We start from the raw sequence: 10,924 nt of genomic DNA on the forward strand, positions 1-10,924 counted from the left end.
GGCTCAACTAAATAGATCTTTTTTTAATCAGATGCAGCCTCTCCAAGAGCAAATACATTTCAAGAGATACGTAGCTGCACCTACAGTCCATTTCCTCCTCGCTTATCACCCACAGCAGCCTTATCTCGATTAAATACCTTAACATTTGCGTGAGTCAGGAGGGGGGAGTGGTCCAGCGTGCGTAATGTGGGCGTGGGCTTCTACACAACAGCTGGCACTCAAAAACCGGGAGAACGGTCGGAACCAGAGCAGAGGAGGCGCTCCGTGAAGTTGTGTTCAGGTTGGAGGCAAGTTTCTCTTTGCGTGCACGCAAAAAACCCACAGACACGGTACAGAGGTGGATCATATATCTGCTACTGAGGACGCGTTGGTGGTGTGAGCAGAGAGCCCCAAACTGCACGAGATGAGATCTTTGTCGGGTTCTCGATTATAGTTTAAAAGGTAAGAGATACTCGATACTTTGTGAATTTAATGGTCAATGCAAAGGCAAGGTAAACTGACTGAGGCAGTCCTATTAAAATATCTCGATAAGGACATGATAGTAAGCGTTAAACATGCATTTTATAGCGGGTATATGGATAATAATATATAGATTTCTCATGTATGTCCTTTTATATCATTAGGCTTTAAACAGCAGTGTTTTTCGCATCTGAATTTTGATTTCATGTAGAAAATAAATGTCTCCGAGCTTGACACAGTGTTTGACATTTTTAATTTATGAAGGGGATTAATTTTTCGGTGATTTAGAATGTGTTAATTCTCCTAAATGGACTCTAGATCAACAGCTAGTAAGCATACAAACAAGCTAAAACTCATCTACATTTGAACATCAGTGTAATCTTTTTTTTTCTTTTTTTTGGCCTCTATTGCGTATAGCTAATATTTTATTGTTCTAGTAGGCTATAGTAGTAGATGAATGGTTACTCGATGGCTATATTTCTCTGTTAAACATTAATCATTTTGGGTTTAAAGTCAATTCACTTGCTTCCTTACACTTATGTGCTTTTAGTGTTGAAACTGTGAAAACAAAAAACTCTTGTTTTGTCTTTCTGCCAAGTCTTCACCAGGTATCCTCTAAACCCAGCTGTTCTCTTCCCTCACAGTTGCTGCTGCTGCTGGTAAAGAAGAGGCAGCTTTAATTTTTTTTCAGTTGGACCGTTGTCCTCTGACAGCTGCTCTTTCAATGTGGGATACAGTTTTGGTGCTTTCGCCAGACTGAAATCTTCTAGGGTCAGGACCTCCCTCATGGCAGCCTTGCTCCTTGGGCTGCTGCTCTTTGCAATGCAGTCCCCTCCTCTCCCCTCCCGGCCGCTGGCTGATGGCGAGTCACCCTCGCTTCCCACCTCCTCGCCCTCTGACAACGGGACCACCAGCCACCCAAACGGGACCCTCCAACAGCTTCCTCAAATTCTAATTATAGGTGTGAGGAAGGGGGGCACACGGGCGTTGATTGAGATGCTCAGCCTGCACAGTGCAGTGGCAGCGGCTCAGAACGAGGTGCACTTTTTTGACTGGGAGAGCCACTTTCAGAAGGGCTTGCCTTGGTATCTCAGTCAGATGCCTTACGCTTTCCCTGGCCAGCTAACAGTGGAGAAGACTCCAGCCTATTTCACCTCCAGCAAAGTCCCAAGACGCATCTATCAGATGAACCCTAACATCAAACTGCTGCTCATCCTCAGAGATCCCACGGAGCGGGTGCTCTCAGACTACACCCAGGTCTTTTACAACCGTCTCCAGAAGCACAAGCGCTACCAGCCCATTGAGTCTGTGCTGGTGAAGGATGGTGAGATCAACCTGGGGTACAAGGCTCTTAATCGCAGCCTATACTACATTCACATGCAGAACTGGCTGCAGTACTTCCCCCTGGAGAGCATTCATGTTGTAGACGGGGATGAACTGATCAGGGACCCCTTCCCCGAGATGAAAAAAGTGGAAAGGTTCTTAAAGCTGGAGCCTCAGATAAATGCTTCAAATTTTTACTTCAATAAAACAAAAGGATTCTACTGTTTGAGAGACCATGGGCGAGAAAGGTGTTTACACGATTCAAAAGGAAGGGCTCACCCTAATGTTGCTCCTGACATCCTGCAAAAACTCTACCTGTTCTTCCACGAACCAAACAAGAAGTTCTTTGAGCTGGTGGGACGAACATTCAACTGGAAATGAACTTTTCAGTCTCGGTGCAGAGTTGTTCGGGAATAATCTCCTTGAATCATCCCATTTTTCTCACTAACAACCTAGATGAAGAGACAAAGCTAATGTAAATTTAAACTAAATCTATTTTTGTACTTGTATGTTTGTTACAGGAGTGGGATCGAGCCAAATATCAGGGCAGGTTTTCTTTTCCTAATGTACATTGTACTGACGTTGTGTGCTGTTAGAGACGCACACCACCGTTCAGCTCCTCTGATCAAAGCAGACTGCATTCATTATGTAGACCATGCCGGTTAATGTTATATAAAGATAAGCACTGAGCAGTTTAATATTGTCAAACCCCTTTTTTTTCTCACTTTTTATGATATGACATTATTTGCATTTAACTGCATTTAGAGCTCTGAAGGAATTCACCTGCTGCTATGACTTTATGTTTCAAGCACACGCTACACTGAACATGTATTTGATTATTTTGTTGGGTTTTTTTGTTAGTCAAATTTTCCTTTATGTAAGAGTCAGCCGTATAAATTCTGTGTACACACCTGATATTGCTAATCATGACTGTGTACTGTAAATATTTTTTTTAAGTGAAGAATTAATACCATAATAAAGATGTATTTTATTTTTAGCATGTCTTGTTGCTTTTTCCCCCCTCTTGGTTTTTCTTTTTTATTTATCCGTTATACATCCATTTACTGTTCAGTTTGTCTGAGATCTCAACAGGATGACTCAAGTTATGATTTAGCACCAGCTAACTGAGTCTGTGAGCAGCCTACCCCCAAGCCATTACAGGGCATTTTGAACATTTACACATGCTGTCACATGCACATAGAACAACAGCTGGCGCAACTTTATCATTCATAAACTATGTCGGCTTTCCTGTTTGTCCACCCTCTGTCTGCGCGGGCGAATGTAAAGCACAGTGGGTATTTTTCTAAGCTGCTGTGTTTTAAGAGGTTTCTCATGCTCCAAACCTGAGTTGTTGAGTTTATTTTCAGTGCAGGTTCTTTACACTTTAGTTACACATTTTAGTTTTAGCAGAAGAGAATTGAGAGTGGGTACAGAAGGAAAGTCATATTTTAGCACAATCCAAACCATGATAAACTAGAAGAATAGTTGTTTATGCCCAAGGGTGCAATCTTCTTACTCAGTTTTTTAGAAAGGGAAGGCATTATTTATTCAAATCTTATTGCTACTTAGAAACATCAGAAGCTAAGTCTCATAGACATTAAGCTCCAAAACCCCACAGTTGCTGTTTTTGAATGTGGCCTAGATATGTTCAGAGACTTACTGGGACTTCACACAGGATGTTAACCTCACTGCTCCTCAAATGTACACCGCAGCAATATTCCTTTCTTTTTGCCCTCAGAGATCATGAATAGTATTTTCCTGCCATCCTTGCAGTTTGCATATGTTTTTATGGAAAAAATGTTGAGTAATGCTATCAATAGTTTTGCAGCAAAACAAGTTTCATTGCAGCAGGCAAAGTGGGGAAGATAAGAGGAGAATGTAGATTATATGTGAGACGGAGGCTGATCTCTGCTGTTCGATAATCAGAGAGCAGCTTGTGTCATTTAGCGTGCACAGCAATGGCATTGCAACTAACACATTGTGCCATTATTTAATGTTGTTTAGAGTTTCAAGATGGTTTCTAGATGGTAATTTGGAGTAGTAGAAATATGCAGGAATGTTGCTGCTTTACTTAAAATGAAATAAATAGAGTGGCGGCAATGTCAGTGTCACCTTCCTCTGGGTCGAAATTGGACTGATGCAATTTCCAGATAAATCTGCTTCTGCCTCTGCACCACAGCCTGCAAAACACTTATTTAAGAAGAAGACGGAGAAGAAACAGCAAACACAGAAGTGGTGCTGAACTTTAACTTGCTAAAGCACATCAGGGACTGTCCTAATATTTTCCCTCTTTATAAATATATTTCAGCATTACATAACAATTCATCTCATGAGCTTATAATATACGATGCATTAGCATAGATTTGGCAGTTACCATCCATTATTCATTGTTAGCAGCTCCACCAACTTGATGGTTTTAATGAGAATAACTGTTTAAAGGGGGCATTGTGCAATGCTCAGTGGTGGTAAAAGTATAAAAATCATCTTCTTTTGTTTAGTCATGTGGAAAAGAAAGTACATCCACTTTAATTTCTGTGGTTTTACATAATGTATGTGGACAAAATAAAATGTTTGTATTGTGTCCTCAATTAATAAAATACATCACTCCAAAGGAGGTTTATTTTCACAACTGTATGAAGGATTTTTCAATGCAAGAACTTTACTTGTAATGCAGTATTTTTACTCCAGTGCATCATGCATTTTAATAGCTACAGCATGGCAGAAGCCCGATCAAAATTACCAACAGTGCAGAACAAACAAAAAAACTGTTTTATTTGCAGACATACAAGATTAAGAATTCAGATGTTGTAATGGAGAGAACAAACAGCTGAAACATTTTGTTGACATTTAAAAATTCACGGTTTGAAGTAACTCCCAAATAGCTAATAATATTCTCTGAGTGCATCATTATGAACAGTTTCTTTCACAGCAAACATAATAATTTGCTCTTTTGTTTGAATAAATGATTGATTATAGGACAAAAAAAAATAATGCAAAGGTATCCTCTTAGAGAATCTGCTCTACAGTTTTGATATTGAGTGATGGCATGTCTTCTCTTTTATATCAATATTTTTTATATCAATTTATATCATTGATTTTTGACTCTCCCATTCTTTGCTATGCTTCCAATCAGAGAAGCATCTATTAAGGGTTCATGAACACCCCATTAGTCTAGTCAGTCTAGTGTGCAGACCTCTAAAGTTTTACAGTCACAGATTTCCCTTAACATCACCTAATTAATCTTAGCCACATAATTAATTTGTCTCCTCGCCCCACATGCAGTAAGAGCAGCAAACCAGGGATACAAACAGGATTAATGGCCTCACCGCTCTCCTGGCACCGACCCCCCCATCCAATACCTTTGACATAGTGTTATTTTCTGCAGAACTTTCTGGACTCATTTGGAGCCAGTTTGCCACCCCAACCCCTCCCCTATTCCCGCTGCCAGCCCACACTAGTTGCTCCTGAAGAGGCCCATTTCCTCCAAACCACAATCAGCCATTCTGGGCTTTTTCAAAGGATGATGTGATCCGATGGAGCACGGCCCCTTCTGCGGTCTCCAAGCCTGCAGTTTGCTTTAATTGGAATAGATTGTTTGTCCAAGTCAATGTGTGAATTGCGGCAGAAATAACAGACGCACACACTATTCTCTGTTTTCCATGCAGACACTGGAATTGGAACTCAGGCAGTGTCTACTTGTTACCCCTAGTTTTTGCCAGTCATGTTACTGAGCATAATCAGATTTTTCAGATATTGATCAAGGTTGATATTTTAAAAATATGGATGTTAGAACTTTTGCAGTTAATGCTGCTCTGAAGGTTTTTCTAAAGGACCTCTCTAACTGAATAAAAAATATATTTATCATCTTCTGCACAATTTAGAGTTCTTGTCTGGTTTGGAAAAAAAATCTCCAGCTTGTATGCGATGTGAATCAACATTTTAACTTAAAAATAAATGTTTCTTTCTTTCATGTACGTTCATACAAATTACTTATATTTTCTTTGCGTTTAACAAAAAGAGGTCAGCTATACTGCATGGAATTGCAAGCCACCAGGACTGAGACAATCACAGTTTAAAAAATCTGCTTGAAGTCATGCAGGAAAACTGAAGATATTAACATCAAATGGTTGGAAGAGACTTAAAAACTGCTGTCGGTCTTGTTGGACAAACAAAATGATAGATATGCAGTAGTTTTTTTCACTGTTTGTATATTTCATTATAAGGAGAAGTGTTCTGGAGGAATCTTTTTTTTCAAGACAACTGAAGATAATGCAGTTTTCTTAAATCGAGCTACCTTGAAGTCAAGACATGGCAGAGAAATGAACTCTCAGAGAGCAGGACATCTTATTTAGCTTTGACAAGAAGCTTTGATAAAAAAAGAAAAGAAAAACGACAGACAGACATCAAACTATCTATTATTTTCTCAAAGTAACTGCTGGTTTCTGTTGATTTAATTAATCATTAAAAGCAAAAGTGATCAGTAAACATTTGTTGATATTCCTGACTGAGATGGCATACTTCAATGATGACTTTTTCAGTCCTGAGAATCCCAGAGACAACAGATATGCAACCACATACAAACAAGACAGTCCCCGTGGTGAGTTGCCTTGAGAACCATCTTTAAATCTGCTGGCATTGAATTAATAAACAAGCACAAAATGACCTAAATTTAATGTTTTCTCAGAATGTCAGAATCTATTTTTACAGCAGGGGGGGCTATGAAGAGGCAGGAAGAACATCACTACACATGACTGCTGCAAAGCTTTATTATCAAGGAGCATTTTATGATCTGTGTAGTTCTTCGGTATGAATTTGTCCATTTTAAAATATAATGTGTGGCTCGAGGTATGCGATCTCACACTGTGATGGCTTAAGAAGCATCAAGAGGCACATCCTCACGCTGAGGAAACAGTGTCAAGCTTAAGCCTTATGCGAAGAGTCATAGACTATAAAAGAAATGCATTTTTGCTGCTATCATTTTGTTTTTTGAGCCTAAAGCTGTATATATTAAACTGACATTTACATCTGCTATCAAATATGAAGCTTGTGTGGATGTGTTTTAAAGTGCAAAATTGCTCGCAAACAGTAGAGGCTGGTTAAGATACATTGCTGACTCCACCAGACTCCCTAAAAAAAATCTAAAAAGTCTAAGTCTACAAAGACAAGTCTACAAATTCAAATATAGCCACCTTGGTTGCAATAAAAAAAATAAAAAATAAAAAAAAACAAGATCGCAACAGCCAAATGCTGAAGTTGAGACATGACTCTGTCCATCTTTTATTTGTATTATTATTGACATGGGCACCCATGCATGGAAAAATGCCATCAAGCTTTATTGTCTGTTTTACACTAAATGGGATGATAACTTACATAATGAACCCATGGTGAAATGAAGAAGACTTGAAACTAACGACTGAAACCATAAACTCATTAGGATAATGTTTATAGAGAAAACAAAGTAAAAAGTAGCCTCATATTCTCATTTAGCTAGATAGGACTTTTTTTCACAGCCAATGAAGTTTTAAGCTGCTGGCTGACAGAGAAAGCAGATTAAAAGCACATCAGTATCAGTTTCATTCTTAACACCTGAATGCTATGTCTACTTTTTTAGGGAAAATAAACGATCCACTCAGCTGCCACTCTAACTGCAACCAGTATAATAGGAGCTGTCTATTTGTACCCATTACATAGACAGTGTACGAACATAAAACAGCAGAATTACCAATGTTAATAACTTCTAAAAGTGGTGTTTTGATTTCAGAAACACAGCCAATTTTCTTACTTTTAGACAGCTTGTTTACTAACAGCTACAAAACTCTTGAAGCGCTGACTTTTAAAAGTCTGTTTTTTAAATTGTAAGCATTGATATGCACTAAATGGCATAGCTTACGTGATTTAATGCTTAATCAATATGACCTAGAGAAAGTCATCACCCTAAAATAAAAGAGACAGCTTATTCTATAGTGTAGAATTAGACAGTCTGTCTTCTTGGGTATCAATTGGTCCTCTGCCGGGGGGCTGGGTGGTTCTTGGACTCGCGGGCTCCTGAGTCCTGCATTCAACTCGTTCTTGGGCGGTTGGAGCCTGGCAGGGCCAGTGGGCTGCTACACCTGGTTCCCTTGGGCCTTTGCTCCGTGGCCGTGGGAGCTCTGTCTTGAGCTTTCCTCTGCTGTTTTCTGGGCAGGGGCGTGATTGTCCCTGCAGTGGGCTGCCCGGGTTCTGTGCTCCATGGGAGCTGCTGATTGCCTGGGTCTGGGGGCCCATTCTGCCTGCTTGTGATCCGTGGGGGGTGGCCCCCTGCACCCGTCATCGAGCACAATTCATGTAAGACCCATGCCATATATTTTGCATGCTCAATTAACTCATTCATATGCTTATTATACAGTTGCTGTGTCATCCTATGGTTTTAATAATCAGTTTCCACAGGTATGTTATCATATAGCTTGCTGCTGGTGTTTTAGTCTTTTTGCATGTGCTCTTGATGGTTCTCCACCTGGTTTTCCTACAGATGCCGTAGGAGGATAATCATCTCCATAGAGACAGCTGGACATCTGATTTTGTCTGGGGTTTTTTTTTCATACTGTTGTTTTCTTTAAAGTAGCAGTTAGTTGAAGTAAACTTTTCTATTCGGAATATTTATCTGTTTTCGTTACTGCAGCCCTGGATTCCATTGAATGTAGTTGTGTCATGTTCTGACTGGGACACGGTGTTGTCTTTCACACAGCTTCATTTCACACTTGAAGCAGAACACATTGTCTCTCCAAGTGCACCAGTCACACTCAGTTGGGAAAAATCACATAATTCTATTATCTCTAAGAAAACCTTCCCACACTCCCAAATGTCCTGCAGTCATTGTCCTCTATGGTGTTATCATAAAGAAAGATAAAAAAAACTCACCAAAGTCACACAATAACACAAACTAACAGGTCAGAGCAGTGGTTGACCTGCAACTCTCATGTTCAAAGTGATCGTTTCCACCTATAGAATATAACGAAGCCTTCAAAAACCTAACCTTAATTAGACTGCTTTTGCTTTTAATGGTCGAATTCACACATTGTCAGCATGCTGGCACTTGTGTGGTTTGTTTTACCATTAATTTTGATTGTGTGTCAGTACGTCAGAGCTTGTAAACCAAAACTGCAATCTAAACAGTGGAAACTCTAAACCCATTCTTAAAGCATCAAAGAAGGACAAGAAGGCGTTCGTCAAAGTGTTTTCGTGTTGCCTTCTGTGCTTCATTACAACAAAAAGTGACAAAACATTATCTCATCTCTCTTTCTCTCTGTTCACACGTTATACACTATAAACTGCCCGTAGGTACATTTTCAATAAAGCTGTCATAATTGAATAATTATATGTTTATTCATCCTGCTGTTAGACAACAATATACATCTTTAACACAACTGGGAAGATTTAAACAAAAAGTTGACCAGATGCAACTATTAAGCCAAAAATATAGATGATGGTTAAAGACAATGGCTGTGCTGTGATTAAAAGCAGCTATATTAAAGTGTAAAATGTCCACTAACAGTTAAAGTAAGAAGAGACAGAATGTTGTATGTAAGGTCCTGTAACAAGTTGCTGACAGCTAACCATCAGTTTAGTTTGTCACAGCCATTAACTCTTTATTGTCAGCGGCCCCAACTGAACTAAATGCAGATAAACAATTTTCCATTGGCTGCCTCACTCCATCAGACACTGAACTCTTGCTGGATGGGCCCGAACAGCAGGTGCCTTTAAATGTAAAGCTTCAGACGTTGAAACAGCATGCATAGACCAAACTTGAGAAAAAGAAGCAGTAGAACAGGATGATTTGACAAAAAAATGGTTGTCTTTTGTGCCAAAACCTGAAAGATAATATCTTTTCAAAGATGGGACTTAAATTAACTTGAGAAAATCAATGTGACATGGGACCTAAATGCAACCCTATTTGGTCCTAAATTAACATGCTCCTTTGAGTTCATTTGTAACATTATATGGGAGAGAAATGTGGACTCTGGTATCAAGATTGAAATTGACGTTTACTTCCACATTGTGGGGAAAACTATACAGTGCATCAGTAGCTTTTCAAAACTTTTCACAGGAGTTCGAAAAGGCTGAGACAGACACCAGCCCCCAAATAAAAGTCAAACAACTGCTGCTTTTAGAGTTGTTTTGTACTGTTTCACACTTTTCCACACTCTAAGCCAATCATTGGCTGAATCCAGGATCAATGAAACCTCTTGCAGTGTTTAAATCCTACTTGTTCCATCTCATGGCTCTTTTGAAATTTCTGTAGGATCACAGACTTATTTAACCTCTTGAGTATGTCCAGTGGAAAAAGAAAACTCTCAGCCCTTGTCCTTCTTTGGTTCAAAATTATAATGGATTTAGCAACACTTTCCATTCTCCCTGGAAAATTTTGGCAGTAGATGACAACATTACAGTGAATAAATTGAAGCTCTTAAAGTAAATACGACTGCAAATTATTCAAAGTTATGATTCCTTCACATGGTATCACACGAATCATCAATTTTCCTCCATGCTTATTATGTCTATGAGCATTTTCATTTTGCAGCTTGACATTGGAACAAATAATGCTTAGACATTACATCAGAAAAATGTGGATTTACCTCTGAGTGAGCTGCCTCCTCAATCCTGTTTAGCCTTTCAGAGCTAATGGAACGTAAATAGATATGTCATTAGGTAAAAAGCTGAAGGAGGGAGGGCACATACTGCACTGTATGATGCATGAGTATACTGTATATTCACATCCCTCCATCACCCTGGTCAGGTTCCACATGTGCTTCTGCTGTGTGAGGTAGTCATAGCTGTGCACTGTTATCGGTCATTTCATAGCATGGTGTCTCTAGCAGAGGAGTAAGCTTCCATGGCCAATGATAACTCCCACTGCCAACGAATACCTCTGCATGGATGAAGCATGACTTTGTGCACAAATAATCTTCACTCCCTGTGTGTGTGTGTGTGTGTGTGTAAATTTGCAACATCCGTAATTTCTTCGTTTTTGTGTTGTTTTTCTGTGTATGTGTGATTTAGCAAACTGGCAGGAGAAATCTGCCTGTTTGCATGAAAGCACATGTATGTGTAGGATTAAGTGTGTGTCTGACCAGAGAGAGCTGTGAACCATGTGGAATTTGAAACC

General features: G+C 39.4%; 1 protein-coding gene across 1 annotated transcript; it reads left to right on the top strand.

The window, feature by feature from the left end:
- The first annotated feature begins 203 nt into the window (after nt 1-203).
- Nucleotides 204-2,779, top strand: hs3st1 (heparan sulfate (glucosamine) 3-O-sulfotransferase 1). The gene is made up of 2 exons (XM_072395344.1): nt 204-441; nt 1,104-2,779. The coding sequence occupies exon 2, from the start codon at nt 1,246-1,248 to the stop codon at nt 2,161-2,163; it is 918 nt and encodes a 305-aa protein (XP_072251445.1). The 5' UTR covers nt 204-441; nt 1,104-1,245; the 3' UTR covers nt 2,164-2,779.
- Nucleotides 2,780-10,924: the final 8,145 nt, after the last annotated feature.

This window comes from Leuresthes tenuis, unplaced genomic scaffold (assembly GCF_036924035.1).
Source record: "Leuresthes tenuis unplaced genomic scaffold, fLeuTen1.0.hap1 SCAF_11, whole genome shotgun sequence".
Lineage (NCBI taxonomy): Eukaryota > Metazoa > Chordata > Actinopteri > Atheriniformes > Atherinopsidae > Leuresthes > Leuresthes tenuis.

What these genes read in the sequence shown, in the direction of transcription:
- hs3st1 (XM_072395344.1), top strand. Translation starts at nt 1,246, where the DNA reads ATGGCAGCCTTGCTCCTTGGGCTGCTGCTCTTTGCAATGCAGTCCCCT.